The 21,623-nt window shown below is 45.9% G+C and overlaps 2 protein-coding genes across 4 annotated transcripts in view; both read right to left on the reverse strand.

Moving 5' to 3' along the window:
• The window catches only part of LOC115098270 (protein-glutamine gamma-glutamyltransferase E-like), a 49,750-nt gene extending 36,588 nt beyond the window's left edge, over positions 1 to 13,162 (reverse strand). The window contains exons 1-2 of one of the 3 annotated variants that reach the window (XM_029614768.1): positions 12,906 to 13,162; positions 12,528 to 12,781 (exon numbers count right to left, since the gene is read on the reverse strand). The gene's annotated coding sequence lies outside the window, so the exon portion shown is untranslated. The remainder of the gene's footprint in view (positions 1 to 12,527; positions 12,782 to 12,905) is intronic. The other 2 variants (XM_029614763.1, XM_029614767.1) reach the window with 2 other exon arrangements.
• Positions 13,163 to 13,764: 602 nt separating this feature from the next.
• Positions 13,765 to 21,623, reverse strand: part of LOC115098269 (protein-glutamine gamma-glutamyltransferase E-like) — a 54,613-nt gene continuing 46,754 nt past the window's right edge. Inside the window, exons 12-13 of the mRNA XM_029614761.1 lie at positions 16,296 to 16,429; positions 13,765 to 14,670 (exon numbers count right to left, since the gene is read on the reverse strand). Of these exons, the coding sequence (XP_029470621.1) occupies positions 14,499 to 14,670; positions 16,296 to 16,429 (306 nt within the window). The 3' untranslated portion in view covers positions 13,765 to 14,498. The remainder of the gene's footprint in view (positions 14,671 to 16,295; positions 16,430 to 21,623) is intronic.

Here is a 21,623-nt window from a genome sequence, read left to right on the forward strand (position 1 = left end):
ATACTGACATTCTTGTATAATATACAAATCATACCGATTTACATTAAAACAGGAGATGCAGGAAAAAAGTTACCTTTGTCAAATACATTTAACATTAATAACAATGAAAATTGTTAACAAGGGATAACAACTATGAAAAAAGAGAAAGGTAAACAAAAGTGGAAGAAACATAGAAGTTAAAAAGAAAAAAAAAAACAAACGAAAAAAGGTAGCCAGAAAGGGTTGCACGAAGGAGTGCACAAAGGGGAGTGCCCCTTCGGCGCGTGACGCCAGGTGGAATGGCGCCGTTTACCAGCTCGACGCTGGGCTGGATGACATCACAAGGGGGCGGGTCTCATGCGCACTGTTTTTCTTCATAGCGATCTCCATTCACATTTTAAAGCTGATTTTTTTCATTTTTTTTGAGCTTTTCTCTTCAGTGAAGCATCTCAAAAGTGCCCGGTGCTGGTGGGCAGCCCCCTCCGCCTCAGTGCCAGGTGGAATGGCGCCGTTTACCGGCTCGACGCTGGGCTGGATGACATCACAAGGGGGCGGGTTATTTATAGATTTGGATACTCGCTGTCTTTTTCTATCCCCTCACCCGCTTTTTTGTCTCTCAATTTCTCTTCGCCTGCCTCCTTGGGATCCCTCAACAATAGCTTAAACGCATCCGCATGTTTACCCTTCCATATCTTTTGCTTTACCTTATCTGGGACATGGACCCCCAAGGGTGTTATCAAACACAAACCCATGCTAGTGTTGCCCCCATATGCAGGCTCGACCCCGATGCCACCTACCAGTGGCTGCTACAAGCTGTAACCTCAGATTCAGAACTGGATGATGAATCATTAGAGCTGGAGGGCTCTGACCGCGAGGAATCCCAGACATTGAGTGCTCCTCTAACCCGTTTTCTCTTTTTACTGCCCAAGAGCTTAAATAGCACTTTCATCCCCTTCCTTACCTTGCTCATGTACCATTTGGCAGTTCTTCTCATCCTCCGCACCGCCAAGCCTTGCCCCTTTCTAAATTCCTATACCCACACACCTCGCTCACAGAATCGCCCCTTTCGTTGTCAGACCTGTAAAGAAACTCTTCGGTATCTCTCTGGACTGGTGCGGCATACCGGGTCAATACTTCCTGGTTCGCTGTGCCTTTCTGCACCCTCCTCCTTTTCACTGGTGGTTGCTCGTTCCGTTCTGTTGTGGCTTCCATCTTCTCGCGGACCCACTGTGTCCCGTGTCGCACCGCATCTCGTCTCAGCTTAAGGATTTCTGCTGGAGGTCGTCAGCTTTGCTGGCTGGGAGCCGGCCTGAATTCCTGATTCGCTGCACAGTCCCGACCTTGCCTACCACTGCTCTTCTTGTTTGCTGCACTCTTAGGCTTGGAGGGAACAGATGCAGTGGCTCTAGAAATGGGGGGCACCATTCCTTGCTAGGAACCGGGAGGAAGACACAGCGGAGGAAAGTGACCAAACATTTTTTTTTTACATGCTATCCCTATTGCGCGGGGCCGCCCAACAGAGGGGGCGGCCCCGCGCTCCTAGTTCCCAGCAAAGTGAACATTTTGACTTGTGTGCCGAGCATAAACTTTCAGGCCTTTGAGTTTGCCTTCCTAGGATGCCATTTTAAAGGAACTAGCCTTTCTGTGACCACATAACCAGCACTCCCTGTGCTTTTTCCCTGTTTCAAAATGGCCCATGAGTTTATTTAAGTCTGCGTAACAAGCCAGTTGGTGTTTTAAGCCTAGGTGAACTTTGGGCGCCCCTTGTTTAGGCATGTGGGGAGCCTATACAAGATTTTCGGGTGTCCTTTATGTCAGGGCTCTCACCCTGAGGAAGCTGCTTTTGGCGAAACAAGGGCCCTGTCGGGGCATTTGACATCATACCCGGGAGGAACACTGTACCGTCACGGTTTCAAAGTTGGTTTACGAATAAATAAAAACTGGTCATATTTGTTGCTGTATCAGTCAATTGTTTTCGTATTTTCTTGCGCAGTGTTATATTGATTTGCTGTTTGTTACAAATTGATATCTTTTCATGGCATGTAAAGGTTTAGAGTGTTTACAAATCTTTGAGTTAATTCACGTCGCAACATATTGAAAATTGATATCATTTATAACAAATTGTTATATGACCTTGGTATGTAAACAATCATTCTGTGCCACAATATTGAATCAGCATTCGTAAACAAGCTTTGTATAGGCAGGGACTTGTCTGTATATGAATGGCAAACATATATTTTTATAGGGACACATGTTAGGTTGATTTATGAGCTATATTTAACAGTACCTAAGGTGTTCATTTATCATAATTGTTTATTAATAAAGATTTGTTTTTTAATTGTTACTAGATCATGTACATTAGTGCTCTTTTTTCATTCCTTTCTGAGTGGTTTTTTTGTCTGTTTGTTGAGCACCTTGTACGATTTACATTTTACCTGCTCTTTTGTATCTCTCTGTCTATCTATAATGACGACGTTCTGCCCCTTCTTTCTGGCACCTGAGAACGCGGAGCCAAGTTGGCAGTGCACATCCGTTCTGTCATCCTTACAGAAGCAGAGCAGAGCCAGTAGTTGCATGGCTCCCAGGCCTTGGAAGAAGCAGAGAGCGTTGGAGCTGCTTCTCCTGAGGCAAGGGCAGTCACGTGGCTTTGATTTTTATGCAGCTTCCCGGCACAATTTAGGAGGCCGTGAAGGACAACTGCCGAGTAAAAAAAAAAGTCATGGGGTGGGATGCCTGTCAGCATAGCGCCTGCATGTACTATGCAAATCTTTCTCATGCATATTCATTGTCGATATCCTGACAACCTGGCCTGTTTGTGGCACTGGAGGACTGGAGTTCGCGATTCCTGTCCTAGGCCCTGCCCCCTCTGCTGCAGGTGACCACACTGGTGAGTGTGAAAGGGCCAAGAGGGTAAATGAAGGGATTGGGGGGGGGGGGGGGGAGGGGAATGAGTGATGGGATGTGAGAGGGCAAAAGAGAGAGTGAAGAAATCGGAGAGGCTGTGTGAGTTGTGTAGGGAAAAAGAGCAAGTCAGATGATCAAAGGTGCTGTGGGTTGTGAGTGAGAAGATTGGAGCGATTATGAGACGTGAGTGAGATGATAGAGAGTGGGGGGTCAGTCTGTGAGTGAAGTGATAGGAGGGAGAGAGAAGACAGGGAGGGAGGAGAGCACTTGGTGTTGCTCCCTTCCTTCCATTCCTAAGGAGGAAAGAGCAAACTCATGCTTTTTAATTTCAGGTCCCCATACCCCTGTCCAAGGAGACAGAGAAGAGCAGACAGTGCACCCCAGCCTGCTCCCACCCCCGCAAAGCAGAGGTGAGCCAGCCCATTCTGTCTGGAAGAAGAGGACTGTACTTTACTCGCCAAGGAGGGAGAGGAGGAGAGTTGCTGGAGCGAGTGGTTTTCCAGGGAGATCTGGGGTTCAAGGATCGCCCGGGTCAGGGGTTTAGACTTAGGGTTTTTAGGACTAATGGGGGGAAGGGGGGCAAGGATCACTGGGTAATTTATGGGGGGGGGGGCCTGGAGGATCAGGATCATCAGGGCACAGAAGAGGAGGGGTTAGAGAGAGAGAGAGAACCTGCATCCCCAGCCTTCCCTCATTACACATTTTAAGAGTGTGTAGTGTGTGTTTGAGGATGTAATGGTTAGAGCATTCATACCTGGCCCGGGTCCTGCCCCATTGCACAGGTCACACCTGGCCCTGGCACTGCCCATCTCACCGACCCTTCCCCTCCCCCCACCGTAGTTCCACTTCCTTTTTGTCTACTAATTAAGCCCTGCGGCTTTTGATGATTGATCCTCTCCAGTTAAGTTGTTCCCTACTTATTCCTGTACATTTTAAGCACAGGGTATTGAAGATACTTTTATTCTTAAATCATTCATTCATGGAATGAAAAGATTTATGGGGACAATTTTCGACAGCTCATAGTGCTTGCAGGCCTCCAGCCATATTTTAAAGAGAAACCCTATGTAGGGGTTTCCCTTTGAAAATGTGGGCTATCTGGTTACACTGGTGCTCTCTGAGCACATACATTTTAGGTGCAAATGTACTCACGGAAAATCCATGCGATTTTACCCAGCCCCTCACATTATGAAAAGCATGAATCATTTTACCGGCAGTGAGGGGAGAGCCGTTTTCAGTGGGGCTTTTTCGGGGAGTAAATGATTGTTTGCTCCCAGGAAACGTTAGAAAAGCATTCTCTTGTTTTTAGGTGCAGGGCTTAACTTGTAGACAAAAAGATAGTGTAACTGTGAAGGGAGATGGAATGGGAGAGGAGCAGGACCAGGGCCAGGTGTGAATTCTCTCTCTCACACACACACATATCTGAATCAAAGCCATGTGGCTACCCTTGTCCCAGGATAAGCCGCTCCAACGATCTCTGTTCTCTGCTTCTTCCAAGGGCTGCACAGCCATAAACGATCCATGCAGCCCCCGGCTCTGCTTTGTTTCCTCAGGGGAGCCAGAACTGATATAAGCCGCCAGCTCTGCTCCACTTTCTCAGGTCCCAGAAAAAAGGTGGCAGGATGCTGTTCTGGGTTGTTTTGCCAGACATTAAGCCCTTCGTAATGGGCACAAAAAGGGGTTGAATTAGCACACATTTGAAAGTTGTGCCATTTATCAAGGTCAGGGTTGGAGCTTTGACAACTGGCACTCCTGCTCACAAGTTTCAAATGTGTACTAATTCAACCCCTTTTTGTTCTTTGCTCTGCAGTGGCTGCTTCAGTATCACCCCTTCCCCTTCCCTTCCCTGCAGTACAGGAGGAGGAGAGGGGGAGGGGGGACAAGAGAAGAGGGGCTGGATTAGGGAGCAGAGTGGCAGAGAGGAGGGGCTGGATTAGGGAGCAGAGTGGCCGAGAGGATGCCAAGTCGCCAGAGGGACATCAGCAGAGAGTTTTTAAAGGGCAGAGCCCTGACGTCAGTGGGAAGGGCCGGCGGCATCTTCGCCGAAGGTGCGCGCGCGCACCTAAGGTAGGAAGTCAGCCGGGGATGGTGACGGCGGCGTCCTGCATGCCAGTAGGCCTGTGCCGGCACTAGGAGCAATGGAGGCCCTCCAGCCTCGGGGAATGGCGCCGGAGGGCTTGACCCTCTGGCAAGCAGTGGAGTGTACACTGTCAAAGCTCCTGAATCTGAGGGCTGTAGTTCCAGTATCCACGTCTCAAGAAAATATGGCTCAATATTCCATTTATTTCATTGTGCCCAAGAAGGAGGGCTCTTTTCATCCCATCCTGGACCTCAAAGGGAGCAACTGTCATTTGTGGGTGACTCATTTTCGCATGGAAACATTGCGCTTAAGGATAATGGCCAGGGTCAGGAGAATTTCCGACCTCCTTGGATCTGTCTGAGCTATACTTGCATATTCCCATCCAATTGGAGCACCAATGTTTTCTGCGTTTCGTCATGTTGGGGTGTCATTATCAGTTTTGGGCACTGCCTTTTGATCTGGCCACTCCAACCAGAACTTTTTCCAAGGTTATGGTGGTTATGGCAGCAAAGTTGAGAAAGGATGGGATTCTTGTGCACTCGTATTTGGTTGACTGGTTGATTCAGGCCAAGTCTCTGGAAGAGAGCTGACTGGTAACCCGTAAGTTGATCTCTCTGTTGCAGCACCTAAGTTGGGTAGTGAACTATCCAAGAGCAGTCTTCAGCCATCTCAGTCATTGGAGTATCTGGGAATGCATTTCAACATGAAGCAGAGCAAGGGTTTTCTACCAGAAGCTCGTATTCAGAAGTTGATGTCACAGGTGCGACTCTTGGTGGACACTATATCCCGACAGTGTGATCCTATCTACAGGTACTCGATTTGATGGTGGCAACCATGGAAGTGGTGCCGTGGGTGAGGGCGCATATGCGTCTTCTTCGGTACTCCCTGCTGTCTTTTGGAACCCGCAGTCTCAGGACTATTTGATTTCGCTCCTTCTTCTGATGGAAGTCTGCTGTCACCTCCAATGGTGGTTGTAAGAGGAACATCTGAGAAAGGGAGTTTCCCTGACAGCACTGGATTGGTTGGTCCTCACGACAGATGCGAGCCTCCAGGGTTGGGGAGCTCACTGTCAGGAATTAATGGCGCAAGGGCGCTGGACTCTCTCTGAAATATCAATTGGCTGGAAGCCAGGCAGTCCGGTTAGCATTCTTTCAGTTCAGCAATAGGCTGAGGGGTCAAGTGGTCCGTGTAATGTCAGACAAGCAACGACAGTGACTTACATCAATCAACAGGGAGGAATCAAGAGTCAGCAAGTATCGCAGGAGATAGACCGACTTATGGAATGGGTGGAAATCCATCTTCAGGAGATTTTGGCTTCGCACACTGCAGGAAAAGACAATGCAAGAGCAGACTTTCTCAGCAAGGAGAGTCTGGACCCAGGAGAATGGGTATTGTTGGATAAGGCATTTCAGCTGATAATGAATCGCTGGGGCCTTCCATTTCTAGACCTACTGGCAACGTCTCGCAATGTGAAGGCTCTTCAATTCTTCAGTTGCAGGAGGGATCCAAAGTCCTTGGGTATCGATGCTCTCATGTAGTGTTGCGATCGTCGCTGCTCGATGCCCTCACTCCGCCCTCCTTACCACTGTGGCAATACCCTCCGGGCCTGATGGACAGTTTGTTACCACAACGTCTTCTTGCCATCTTCCTCTGGCGTTCCCAGAGTGGCACGACGCTGTGGATCCGCCATGTTCCTGATGACATAGGGCGCGCGCTCCAAAGTATGTACCAGCAAGGGCGCGACCCTCGGGGGCGTCCCCTTGAACTGACGTCATCAGCTTCCGATATAAAAGGTCTCAGAAATTGCTAATGGATCGAGTTAGCAAAGGGTTTCGTTACTTAAGCTACTCTGCCTCCTTGGACTGACCAGGGGTACCCGCTCCTCGGGGGCCTCGCTCTCTTTTCTCTATTTCAGATTGCAGATAGGAACCGGTACTTGCTCCTCGAGGGCCCATGTTCCTGAACACTCTGAAGATTCTTTACTGCCTGGAAGCTATTACAGATACAGACAATTGTGAGTTACCATTGCTCTCTCAGAGCTTTCCCTGGAACCAGGTACTCACTCCTCGAGGGCCTAACGCTTTCCAGCTACTGAGCTTTCTAAAGACCTTATGTGAGATCTATCATCTAGTTCTGGCTATGAACACAGTATACCTGTCTACTCACTATCTATAGTTTTTCTACAGCTCAGCCACCCTGGGATTATGGTTCCAGTACCTGAGGGACTTCAGTCCTGCCGGGCATATTAACTCACTACTGCCACCTCTGGTGGTTCTACTACCTGCCTAATAAAAGTTTTCTGTGTCTGTCTTCATACTCAAGCCTAGCCGGTGGTCCCTCTCAGGATATCCTCCTGGGGGCGCTGTCATCTGCCATCAGCCCAAGGATTCACCTATCTACATTCCTCTACAGCTGAGTGTCCTCTCCTAGCACTCCGCTGGTAACAGATGGCTACTCCTTTTCTACCAGGAGTCTTCAGCAACCGATTCATAACAGCCTGCTAACTCCATCTCCTTCTGGAGCTAGTATACAACAGATTGCTACTCTTAGCTCTAACATAGAGCTTTCCTTATAAGATTACTAACTCCTCCTCTTCATAGGAGTTTAACTATAACAGAGTGCTAGCTCCTCCCTCCAGAGGAGCCCGCACATAAGAGATTGCTACACTCTAGCAGATCCACTACAGATTGCTAACTCCTCCCCTCTGGAGGAGCAGATCTATAACAGATTGCTAACTCCTCCTTCCACAGGAGCTGTTTCATAATGGAATGTTAACTCCCATCTGATGTCTCCGCCCATCCGGCATCAGATCCATAACATGTAGGTCTCGCCAGAGGACAAGCTGCTGTATGCCTTTCCCCCGTGGCCCATGTTGAGAAGACTAGTTTAGAAGGTTGAAGGCCACAGGGGGATGGTGCTCTTGGTGGCACCAGATTGGCCCAGGAAACCATGGTATACAGATCTGTGAAGACTCCTGGTAGACTCCCCCTCCATCTTCTGCACACAGGAATCTGTTGCAGCAGGGACCTGGTGTAGCTAACTTTCCCTGGGAGCATTGAAATGTTAATGCACGTGATGCTCCTGGGGCTTAGGCCTTAAAGTGGCCGATGTAACCCAAGAGTTTCCTTCCTCTCTCCCCCAGTAGTGAAATCTGTGGGGATCTATAGAGATTCTCTTTCCAAACTCCGTTTTCTCAGATGGCTAAAGGTTAGAAATGATTACACTACCTAGAATGGTGTGGATGACAGAAAGACACAGTCAATCTTGCTTCCTCAACAAAAACAGCTTCCTCAACAAAAACAGCAAAAAGTCATAGAGGGCGTGCCAGTTAGGCTTTTAATGAGCCAAAAGCTTCATTGAAAAGAAAGGTCTTAAGATGCTTCTTAAATGTTTTCAGGCAAAGGGATTCCACAGCACTGCAGCTGCAAATATTCTGTCCCGAGTCTGCCCGTATGGCATGGACTGTTGGAATGTCAAGTAAACTTTGCCTGGAAGGGCTCAAGTCCCTAACTGGTTTATACATTCAGAGTAAAGAACTAATTCACAGAAGCCTGTCATGCATATGTATTTTAAGCACATAAGCATCAAAATTCCCATTTTTTTCCTGACCCATTTATTTCTTCCAAATATTTTAGGTATTTTCCCCTCTTTGTATCTCTTAGCAGTGTAAATCCTTCATAAAATCCGGATTAACTTGTAGCATTACTTGGATATATGATTATTCAGCGTTTGTTGTTATAAATTGCCTGCCCAGAGGAAAATAGCGGCCATCACAAATTGCAATATTCTGAGCCTGTTGCAAGGGATGGCCAGGAAGGGCCTACTTCCCTGAGCAGTGGGAGGGAGGGGGGAAGGGAAGGTGCAGCCCCCGCCTTTCTGAGGCAGTCTGTGAGCTCAGGGAAGGGGAGGGTGGGTACCAGAAGCAAGCCTTGTCCTGGGTGCCATTTTGTCCGGCAGCTGCCCTGGATCCTTAAATATGCTCTGGATGTTTCATGTACTTCAACCACAATCCTGCTTATAAAACTTTTCCCTTGGTAGCATAAAGCTATAATAATTTATTTTGGGAGTCCATATGGGACCCGGCCGATTGTACAAACAATATTCTTCATTAAAAAGAAGCGCGTGTGGGAGATTTATTTATTAATTTATAATCCTCCCAATTACCAGACTGCTGTTCTAGGCGGTTTACATCATCACATGCACAAAAAAACAAATAAAAAAACCATCATAGATCTTATCTTATTACTGATTGTGTGATTCTTTGAAAGAAAATAACCCTTCGTTCCCCTCTACCGATCGTTCCCTCACTGATGACAGGAGACCGTGTAAAAATAACGACGACACAGAATCTGGTGGCATCTTCTAGAGCGGTGGTTCTCAACCTTTTTCCCCATCGTGACATGCCTGACAGGCCACGCTCACGTGTGCGACACGCCGCTCATTACAATTCTCAGCAGAAATAAAAAATAAAGGTCCAGAATTATTTTTATTGTTAAGAATGACACAAGGGGAAGATAAGTACACTGTCTGAATAGAAGTTGCATAAATAAATACATCCTCCACCAAAGCAGCACCAATTTCCAGCTCTCAAACAGTAACCACCTCACAAGGCAAAATTGAAAATATTACACCGGGTCTTAAAACTCCAATACTTCTCCTATTAGGAAAACAGACCAAGCCAGGTTGATATAGAGCCCTACACAGAAAGTACACGCCAGCAGAAAACCTCACCTGCATCACATGTGCTGACTCTCACTTAACACAGAATACATAACTAGAATCATACAGACAAAAACTGAACTGGAAACCGCAACAAGCCAGAGACTCTGTATGCAGTGCAACAAAGGAAAAAGAGAAACTTCACCAGTTCCTCAAAGCAAATTAAGAAATTTAAAATCAATAGCAGTAAAACCTTACTAACAAAAAGAACAGATTGCAAAATAGATGATGAAACTCATAACTCATATCAACAATTTCTAGATACCAATAAAATATTTCAAAAATAATAGACACAAAGCCCCACTAATGAAAAATAAGGATAAAAAAATACTTTGCTCTGCATACCTAGAATGTTGGATATCCAGGTGCCCTGAGATTGTTTTGATTTTGCAGGAGGAGGGATGGTTTGCTTGCAACTTTCTCCTCTCTCTCAGTCACACACAAGCTCTCTCTCTCGCACTGGCTCTCAATCACACACATATACCCATGCTTTTTCTCTCTTATTAATATAGGCTCTTAATCACATATTTACACACATGCTGTCTGTCTTTTCACACCTACACACTCACAGGCTTTCAATCACACACATACATGCTGTCCCTTTTGCTCACATACATAGACTGTCATTCTCACACTTGCACACATGCTGTCTCTTTCTCTCACTTACACACAGGCTCTCTCAATTAAATACTCACATGCTGCCTCACCTACATGGCTCTCATGTTGCGCCGGAGGTGGACCCTTGGGCTGAGGAGGGGTTGGCGAAAAACACGTAGGATCCCCACCGTCGGCAGGCGGAGTGGGCTGAAGGCCGGAGGCCGGCTAGCGCTTCACCAATATCAGCCCTCATTCCCCGCGGGTTGAGCCTTTGGGTACCGGGGCCGGCTGGACTTAGGTGGGCCTCCGTATGTCGTCGTTGATGAAATGTTTGAGAGGTCAGCCCAGAGGCAGCAACAGTAGAATAGAGAAGTCTGTACTGTTCGAGGTGGAGTCCCGGAGACCTGGGCGCCAATAGAACCAAAGTCAGACAGGGGGCGCCCGAGCAAGAACAGGCCGAAGCCTGAATAAGCCAAGTCCAGGACATAGACTGAAGAAGCATTGTAGGGCAAGCTGGAGTTAGGGCTGGCGGCAATCAGGAAGCAGTGGCAAGACAAGGAGAGAAACAATGGCGTAGTCAGACAATGCAGAGGTCCGACCTTGGAGAGAATCAGTAGTGTAGTCAGACAATGCAGAGGTCCGGGCTTGGAGAGAGTCAATGGTGTGGTCAGGCAAAGCAGAGGTCCGGGCTTGGAGAGAATCAATAGCGTGATCAGGCAAAGCAGAGGTCGAATCCGAGAAGACAATCCAAAGGTAGGTTAGGAATCAGGAACGCAGGAACGAGGAAACAAGGAACAGGAATCAGCAAGGATCAGGACCCAGGAACGAAGGAGAATCACCAGGAGGCAACGATAGTCGACCAGCGAGGAGACCTCTTGCAAAGGCAATCCTTAGAAGCAGAGCCTGGCCTTAAGTACTGGGGCTCTGCTGACATCATCATCCAGGGCCGTGGCCAATTCCCACCGTGGGCCTTCATAAGGCTCAATGGTGCGTGCGCGCACGCCTAGGGAGGGGCGCAGCGCTGGAACGCGGCGTCTCTCCGCTGGCCACGCGGAGAGGCCCGACGCGGAGCACAGGAATCAGCAGCTAAAACTGAGGCACTGGGGACGGCAGCCCACCGCCACCAGGGATGAGGAACCAGACACTGGATTCGTCTGAGAGAGGTGAGGGGGCCGGGCCGTGGGTCTGCCACGGCCGGCATGCGTAACATCTCAATCACACACAGACGCATGCTCTCTCTCTTACTTATACACTCAGGCTCTTAATCATACATACACATGATCTCTCTCACTTACACATACATGTTCTCAATTATACACTTACAGTCATGCTATCTCTCTCACAAAGGATCTCAATCACACACATATACTCTCACACAAACAGGTTTTCAATCACTCACATGCATGCTGTCTCACACACACACACACACACACACACACATAGGATCTCAAACACATATGCTTGCTCACTCACTCACTCTCTCATTAGTAACAGCAGCAGCCTCCTCCATTTCCTGTCTTAGCGGCTGCAGCAGCCTCATCCACTTTCAGCCCTCACGGCCTCAAGAAAGGATTGCTATCCGCCGTGGGGGGCTGACGATGCTCTTCTTTTGCTCCGCGCTCCCCTGCTCTTCTTCAGGACGCACCTCTCTTCTTCGGGCCAGTGATGCACGCGCTAGCATGGTCTCTTCTTCCCACGTGCGCAGCTGCTGCATACCACTTCCTCTTCCGGGTCGCGGGGGCAGGAAGAAGAGGCCATGTTGGTGCCGCTGACTCCAGCTCTCCTGCTGCGTTCCGCCCGGGCTATCAGCACTTTAAGCCTGGGCGGAGGATGACTTCCTATTTCGCTGGTGCAGGGGGGAGCAGCTGGGTCAGCGGGGCAGTGGGAAGTGTGGCGACACACCTGCGTGTACTTGGTGACACACTGGTAAGTGTGGCGACACACTGGTCGAGAACCTTTGTTCTAGATTAACAGATTTATTGGGGCCTAAACTTTCAAGGGCAAGAAAGCACTTTGTCTAATATTTCTGTTAGTCTATAAGGTGCCATCAACCTCTGTATTGTTTTTGCTATGACAGATTAACTCCACCACCCATCCGGATGTGTAAAAAGGAGACAGAGGCACATGCGTGTCTCTTCTTTGATTACCCACTATCTGCCCAGTTTAATGGTTGCAAATCTATTTCAATACCCTTATGGATGGAGGGGATGGAATAGGAAACCCCAAATGCTCTAGCCATAGCATATCTCACCAGGAAAGAGGACAGGCCCCGGCTGAGGATGTTACATCTTGGCTAATTAATGACATCAGCTGCACCGCCCTGAGTTTTGGTTCCAGTCTTACTGTGCAGGAACTGAATAGGGAGCAAAGGAATTCCAACCGGTAACTGGAATGCTGACGACCCGGAAGATCTCATTGTTCTCCAGGCACACATAGCATCACCTTTCTTTTGATTTCTATGTCCCACAGCTAGAAGCAAAGGGTGGATTAGCTGCGGCACAGAAACTGTAGCAAAGTAAAGAAACAAATTGTGGCATAGTCAAGAAAGTTGGCTCCCAGATCTCTCTGCACCCAAAATTTCACCAAGAATCCAGCCTGCCAGTCTGACATTGCTGCCTGGATGCCTTACCGTCATCTTCAACCTTCCTTCCTCCTTCTTCCGTTTTCTTTCTCTGTGAGTAAACCCTGCCACTCTCCCCAGAGTCTGCAGGCTTCTCGTGCCACCTTTCCCTCTCCTTCCTTATCTCTCCCTACGCTCCTCCTGGCAAGCTCTGATCATTCGTACCACCTTTCCCTCGCCCTCCTTATCTCTCCCTACGCTCCTCCTCGTAAGCTCTGATCATGGGCCAGCTCACTGGTTGTGCGGTTCTCCTCCATTGCCCCCCCCCTCCAGGCTTTGCACTTTCCACCTTGCTGTGCTGCATGCCTGGAACAGACTTCTCTGCGCATATTTCAATCCAGCATTTGAGGCTGCTTTTAAACCTTCAAACCTTGCTCGCCAAGTTCGTAACCTGGTTGATTTTTAGCCATTTCTCTGTAATACATTTCTCGAAGCCTCTTATTTCTCGGATACGTATGTCCTGACTAGACTGTAAGCCTGTCTTATGTGTGTTCATAGTACTAGGCTGCACATGTCTAGTCGTGCTATAGAAATAATAAACAGGAAGACAAATATGGCACAATTTGGTACCTGAGACATAAGAAAAACTGCAAGGCTTCTGCCCTTGATGGAATCTGATCCAAATGTCATTTTCCATCTGGTTGGCATCATTCCATATTAATGAAATGTGTGCCAGTTTGCTATTTTACTACTACACTGCTACTACTACTTAACATTTCTATAGTGCTACTCTATGTATTGTACGTAGCACTGCAAACGTCTGTATTTACAACATATCGGAATGGAATAGCATTATTTCTGCACGGACACCATAGCAAGTACAGTGCTAATATGCTGTAGTCCATAATGCACAATTCAGAAATAAACGTCAAGAGAGAAAACACACCGTTTTATTCATTGTAAAGGTGTAAAGCTGCCTGCTTATATTTTCATCTGGCAAGAATGAGAGGCAGAGTGGGATTTTGTTTCACTCCTTAGGCTTTAGAATAACCTATTTTAGAGAATGTGTAGTATTTATTTTATTTAGCACTGATGGCTTATATATATGCATCAATACATGGTAGACATAAATTAGCAAATATCTCACTGGAGACACAGGGAGTGCCCACTGCATACTGGGAGCTCCCTCTCCAAGCCTGATGAAAAACAATGTTGTAGGAATATCTGTGAGACCTAGGGTCAAGGGAGTCTGAAAAAAAGAGTTGTAACAAATGTAAATCCAAGTGTGAATCTCTGAATAGTAAAAGGAACCTGTTAAAACAACAACAACAACAACAACAAAACAAACCTGCCAAGGTAACACTTTCCTTCATGTTTGGCACCTGTTCCCATAATGCTTTCTTTCCTCACTAATCAGACGTGCAGGACAGAACAGAATTCTGCTGTTCCCCAAAGCAGCCCTGATTCTGTGTCAGGCTGTCACCTATTAGGATCTTCATCCCGATAAGGAAATTGGAGCATCGAACTGGATATAAAGAGGTAACGCACAATAAGCTGTAGGACATGATTATTTGGGTTGCATTAAAAAAAAACGAGAGAGGTTCACGTATTTCCAGCCATTTTGTTTTTTTGCCCCCCAGTACTTCACCAGCACAATGTAGACTACAAGATTTGGCAAGGTTTTGGAGCTGTCTCCACATCAACAGCCAAAAACGTCTTAATGTTCAAGAACTTGCTGCAACTGAAGTTGGCTGATAGCTGCTTCCTGCCTGCGCTGGTGGGATGGAGTTCAACGGGGATGATTAAAGTTTCTTTGGCCTTCACAGATCCTTTCCTAAAGCATGAGAAAGACAGAATGCTGTGAATTGCTGGTGAAAGTATTCTCCCCTCTCTCTCCCTCGCAGTCTGCCTGTGCTGCTGTCTGCATTTTTCTCTTCAGGCACTTTTATCTCTTGAGATTCCCAAACTCTTGAGCCAGGAATTCGTGGGACTTTGCATTTAACTAAATGAATGGTCTGCTAACTCTTCTCAGATGGGATATAGAGCAGGAGCCATAAAGGTTGATTAAGGAAATTTGTAAATCAGATTTTAAAAAGATGTATTATTTAGGTCCTGAGCCATTCTAAACACAACAGCGCCCTCTGCAGGCCATAGACTTCAATTTCTTTTTATGCTGCACTTCTGCAGTTTAAACATTAGGAGGCTGATGTACTACTCCACGGAATTCTCTGCAAGTTAGTGGCTGTTTTGTGAAATTTTGCTACGGGACCTTTGCTCCAAGCAAAAGCAAAAGAGCAAATGGGAGGGATGGGGGGGGGGGGGTGTCAACCAGTGCCATTTTAGAACATGGTGCCAGTGGAGCAGAAGTAAGTGGGGATCGCTACTGCCCCCCTCCCCCCAAGACCTGCCTCATATATGTTCGGGGTGGGCTTGGCTGGAGACTTTGGGGCTAATTCTATGAACAAGGGGGTGGCGCTTGGAGAAGCAGAGCTTATCAAACCTCTCAGGTTTTTCACTGCTTTTTTTGCCCTGCAAGGTGCTTTGGGGTCAGGGTGGAGGAGGGTCCACTAGAATCAGCAGGGATTTGATGCTGCCGGGGGAGGAGAGGGCTGAGACAGATCAGCAGAACCCTTTAAGACCATGCATTGTTATATAATATTTTTTTCTTGTGAATTCAGGCCTGTGCATCTTTTTTTTCGTGTGCCCATTTTCTAATTACCCAGTAATGGGCTACTTTGCATGATTTTGCATTGTACTAGCTCATTACTGAGAAATTGAAATACTTTCAAATGTAATGAGCTATGCACAAACAATTACTATTGCAAAGCCCACTTTAGCCAATTCTTTTTGCAAAAGAGGTTTTCACAGAAAAACTGCACAAAATATCTATTTTAATGTTTTCCATGTGAAAACCCCATTTGCAAAAACTTTGCAAAGCTTAATACATTAGCATCTAATTATTATACTCACTATTTTTTTAACTAAACAATAACCTTCTTTTTAAGGATGTATAATAAGTCAATTTCTTTGCCCCATGAACGATTTTTTGAGAACGTGGCAAGAGCTGCTTTTTCTACAGTAAACTTTCATTATAGGGTATAATGCAAAGTGTCTCATAAGTTTTCATGTAAAAGGGAAAACCCATTGGCTGGTATGACATCTGGGAGAAATGAGAAATCTGAGACACATGGCAAATTTTTGTGAAAAAAAAAAGTAAATTCAATTGGTCATTAATATAATATGCCGCTGAGAGTTTAGGACGAAAAATGAGAGAGAGAGCAGAGGTGTTTTTTCATGACTAATCCATATGCAGTGAAAACTCCAGTCTTTATACTTTTCACTTTTGATCTAATTGGAAACCTTTTCACGTACTGCGGTTTTCTCGGTTCTCGTTCCAAAAGCAGATACTGCTGCTGTTAGGAGAAAAGAAGTCAGAGAGAAGATGCCATGGCCACTTACTTTTCCGTAACCATTCCTTTAATCAGGCCGCTGCCCACAATAAGCAGCTCGCAATCTGTCACCTCCTCATCCAGAGGGTTAACAAAGACGACTTCTACTTTGCCCGGCTTGTTCACGGCGGCCTGTCCGAGAAGCTGTGGGCAGAGGGAGAACATATTCTGAGCACTCAGAGCTCTTTCCCTTTCTGATTTCAATAAATGTGTTAAAATAATCTCTAAGAGGACGTGGGCCTTGCATATATCGGGATGGCTCGAAAGCCGTTGATCTTATTCTCAGATAACCTCATAAGATGGCAGAGGCGGAATGAGGCATTTTAATAGCCAGGGCCAGGCAATCAGACCTGCACCTTCCCACCCTTGTCCTGATGCCTGTTCCTCTCTCCATCCACTTCCTCCAGCCCCTTCTTTCCCCGTCTCCTCTCTCCCCCTCATTCAGGACGATAGGAGGAGGCCGGCTCTCTTCCTGGTTTTTCAGCCCCTGCCAGCTCCTGCATGTGTTTGTCATTTTTCCGCACTCCCTCCAAGGGGGCTTTGTGCTTTGGTGACTGCCTCTCTTGGCCACTCCTAATTATGGCCCCGTGAAGTGGCCTGACAGCACCATGGACGAAGGTGCCAGCTGTCTCATCAGAGTGGGGAGTCTAGCTGGTTCACCAATAAAAGAACTAACCATAATCCAGGTTATGAGTAGCAAAAAAAAAAAAAAAAAGAGGAAATAATTTGCTTTTGATATACCAGAAATGAGAAAATGTGCTTGTTTCTTCTGAGCAGCGGAAGTGATTTCCACCAGAAGCTACAGACCATAATTTCCTTGGATTTAAAAAGAAATGTAGTAAATGACGACAGATGAAGACCAAAAGATCCATCCAGTCTGCCCAGCAAAGTGCTTAGAGTTGTAAATACTAGACATGCGATTCGGCCGAACCTTTTGGTTCAGACTTCGTTATCAGCCCGCCGTGGGAAATTTCGTTTCCCCGCGGTTCGGGATGATTTTTTTCGGCCGCCCCGAATTTGGGGGTTAGTGCGCGCTGACCCTGAAAAACGAATTGTCCTGAAAGTTTGGGAAAATCCGCTTCGTTTTTCGGGGTGGCCAAACCAGGACGAAGGCACATCACTAGTAAATAAATACTGCTCCAGGCAGCAATGTTACACCAAAATGACCATAGGTTAACTTGGTTCTTCACTGCCATCCTTCAGCCACTAGGGCTCCTCTGTCTTTATCCCACACTCTTTTGAATTCTGTTACCATTCTTGTCTACACCACCTCCTCTGGGAGGGCATTCCAGGCATCCACTCACCCTTTCTGTGAAAAAGTATTTCCTGACACTTCCTGAGTATAACTAACCCCTTGGAGCTTCATATTTATTTATTTAGACATTTTTGTATACCGACCTTCCTCACGAGACATCAAGTCGGTTTACAGTACAGAAATAAATATCAGTACCTCGTATACATTAAACAAATAACTCTAATTAAAATACAATAAACATAATCTAATAATATAAAATCATAATTACAATATAAAACCAAATCAAATTAAAACATACTTTAACAATAAAACAATACTAAACTGATACTAAGCCTACCTTTCCTTTTAAGACCTGGAATTTTCAATTTGCTAACTAAAACAAATTTTACTAGTCTCTGATTTGGCCCTTTTCACCAGCTAAAAGATACTAGCCTATCTTTTCTAACTCCCCCCTTTTTAAAATCTTCTAACTAAACTTTACTCAGTAACATAAAGTAGTAACAATAAAAGCAGGACTGTATAGTGATTAACGGTCGGCTAGCCTCATTTGAGTCATTAAAAGCCTGTTCAAATAACCAGGTCTTTAGGAGTTTTTTAAACTTCTGAATGCATGATTCTGATCTAATCTCAAGTGGTAATGCATTCCAAATTTTATCATCCTTAGTTCTACAGCTTTCTTTCCATTGCAAAACGTTTTGACTTTTGTGCATCATTAATATATATTTTAGGTATTTAAAAGTCTGCATCGTACCTCCCCTGTTTCTTCTCTCCTATAAGGTCTCCTATTATGTCTTTTGGTGCAGACCATGCACTACAACTGGATTAAGCCAATGTGCACCCATAGGCAATGGGGGGGGGGAGGGGGAGTTCTCTTTCCTCTCCTCCCTGTAGAGGAGGAAGGGAACCATCCCTCCTCCGTGCCTCTCCCCCCTCCCCCTCACCTTCCAGTCGAGGCACCAGCTTCGATGGCAGCAGGAATACAAAGATGAGAAAAAGGCAGCGCGGGGCCTTCCACAGCCCTTCTATACCGATGGGACCCTGCGGCCCTCCGCTCCCTCCTCCCACATGGGCTTCCTGTTACCAGGGACGCCTGTGCAAGAGGTGGAGCACCGCAGGGTCCTGTCAGCACAAAGGCTGGGGATGTCTCGCTCTCTGCAGCCTGGCATCCCTCTGGTTCTTGTCTCCATCTTTGTCACATTGCTTTGCTACCTTAAAAAAAAATCAGCCCAAGGTCTCTTCTCCCAGTGAATTTAGGTCCATGTTCAGTCGTATAACTGGCACTAAGGAGAGACATTTTTAAAAGCTAAGCTGGATCTTCAACTGGATAATAAGGAGTTACACATGTAATTTAACTGTATGGGCACAATGTGAATTTTCAACAGCTTTAAAATATGCATGCAAATTCATTGTTCACGTAACTTTGCATGCATGGAAAAAAGGGTATACCTTGGGGAAGGTGGAGGGACTTTCAGGAGCATGTGTATGACATGTGTGGATAACAAAAATATGAAAAATGCTATATGTGTAAATGGTAAGCTGTTTATGGGCATAGGTAGGCACCATCTAGTGAAACGGATAGCTGTGTGCGGATATGTTAGATGCATATTGTATATCTGTAAATCTGCAGTCAGGTGCATGACTAAAATGTAGGCCTCAGCAAATGGGATGATACAGGAAATACTGGAATATTAAAATATGTTCATTGGACAGCTAGTTCTCAGTATATAGGACTGGACATGCAATTGATTTTACTTCTAAAAGCTATTAGACGCAAGATGTGACAATTAACTTTGTGAGTGAACTTGATTTTTAATTTCAACTGATAAAGCTGGTAAATTTCTAGCTTTTCTAGCTGACCATTTTGAAAGCTCCCTTGGGACTGACTCTGTTCGGTTTATATCCTTTCAAAGGTGTGGTGTCTAGACTTGTACACAGTAATCCAAATGAGTTCTCTCCAGAGACATATACAGAGGCATTATCAAAATACAAAATTATTCAGAGTAGTTAAGTCACAAGCAGATTGTGATAAATGGCAGGAGGACCTTGCAAGACTGGAAGATTGGCCATCCAAATGGCAGATGAAATTTAATGTGGACAAGTGCAAGGTGATGCATAGAGGGAAAAATAATCCATGTTGTAGTTACATGATGTTAAATTCCATATTAGGAGCTACCACCCAGGAAAAAGATCTAGGCATCATAGTGGATAATACTTTAAAATTGTCGGCTCAGTGTGCTGCAGCAGTCAAAAAAGCAAACAGAATGTTAGGAATTATTAGGAAGGGAATGGTGAATAAAACGGAAAATGTCATAATGCCTCTGTATTGCTCCATGGTGAGACCGCACCTTGAATACTGTGTACAATTCTGGTCACCACATGTCAAAAAAGATATAATTGCGATGGAGAAGGTACAGAGAAGGGCGATCAAAATGATAAAGGGGAAGGAACAGCTCCCCTATGAGGAAAGGCTACAGAGGTTAGGGCTGTTCAGCTTGGAGAAGAGATGGCTGAGGGGGGATATGATAGAGGTCTTTAAAATCATGAGAGGTCTAGAACGGATAGATTTGAATTGGTTATTTACTGTTTTGGATAATAGAAAGACTAGGGGGCACTCCATGAAGTTAGCAAGTAGCACATTTAAAACTAATTGGAGAAATTCTTTTTCATTCAACACACAATTAAGCTCTGGGATTTGTTGCCGAAGATGTGGTTAGTGCAGTTAGTGTAGCTGGGTTTAAAAAAGGTTTGGATAAGAAAATGGAGAAGTCCATTAACTGCTATTAATCAAATTGTCTTAAAGAATAGTCACTGCTATCACTGGCATCAGTAGCATGGGATCTACTTAGTGTTTGGGTAATTGCCAGGTTCTTGGGGCCTGGATTGGCTTCTGTTGGAAACAGGATGCTGGGCTTGATGGACCCTTGGTCTGACCCAGTATTGCAATTTCTTATGTTCTTTTTCCTGCATGGTCAACAGATTTCAACATGAAGCATACGGGGCCAGACCTATAGATTTAAATTTGTATTCCCTGAAGGAAAGGGCAGATCTGATAGAGGCATTTAGGGGCCAATATTCAGCTGCTATCCAGCTGCACAACACAGGAAGATAAACTTATCTGGCTAACTTGGCTGAGATATTCAGGGGTGTGGCTATGCCACTAAATATATACTCAGTTGTTCTATAGTTAGCCAGATAAGTTTATCTAGGCTAACTTTAGGGAATCTGAATAGCAGTCCTACACTTATCTAGCTAACTAAGGGGTCATTTTCAAAAGCCTTTGCACGCGATAGCTAAATTGGGGAGGAGTCGGGGCAGAGTCCGCACCGGAAGGGGAGGAGTCACGGAGGTGCGATCGCTGCAGGCTTTCGCAGGCCCCCTCCCCGCCCCCCCATTACCGCAGGCCTAAGGGAGTTATTTTCCAACTCGGGATATGGCATTTTTGCATGCGAAAAGTACCATAACTCATGGTGCGATGATAATTTTTAAAAGGGGAGGAGTCGGGGTGGGATTTTTGTAAACGTGGGCTGGCTTAGCAAAGCCATAATGCATGATATTGCTAAAAATAACTATACCTTTTTCATTGGTGTTAAGCTATGTGATATGCCCATAATGGGAATTATGATTTTTTTTTTTTTGCAAATTGGGGCAGATTTTCAAAGGGTTATGCCGGAACATGGCGCGAACAAATCTACTCCCGCGCTCACCTTTTAAAATCTACCCCATTGTGTTTTGGGCATTTTTGGACTGAGGGAGATTGGGGGAAGAGCCTGAGATGAGAGAGGGAGAGGGAGAAGGAGCCTCTAGGGGGTGGCACCATAGTAAGCAGCTATTTATGCTACTATAGGAGGCCCACCTAGTAACTCGAGGTGAGGTTTAGGTAGAAGTGTAGGGGTTAGGGGCCACTTTGACATGCAGAGTGAGACGTACGAACAGAACAGTGCACTCTTGTGAAGATTTGATGTCCTTCAGAGTGAGGACACTCACACAACGATGAGATTAGTACAATGTTCTCTCAACCTACTTGATGTTACCCAGGTAGAGAGTCCATCAAGCTAGGTTGAGAGAACATTGTACTAATCTCAT

This window comes from Rhinatrema bivittatum, chromosome 8 (genome assembly GCF_901001135.1).
Source record: "Rhinatrema bivittatum chromosome 8, aRhiBiv1.1, whole genome shotgun sequence".
In the NCBI taxonomy this organism is placed as follows: domain Eukaryota; kingdom Metazoa; phylum Chordata; class Amphibia; order Gymnophiona; family Rhinatrematidae; genus Rhinatrema; species Rhinatrema bivittatum.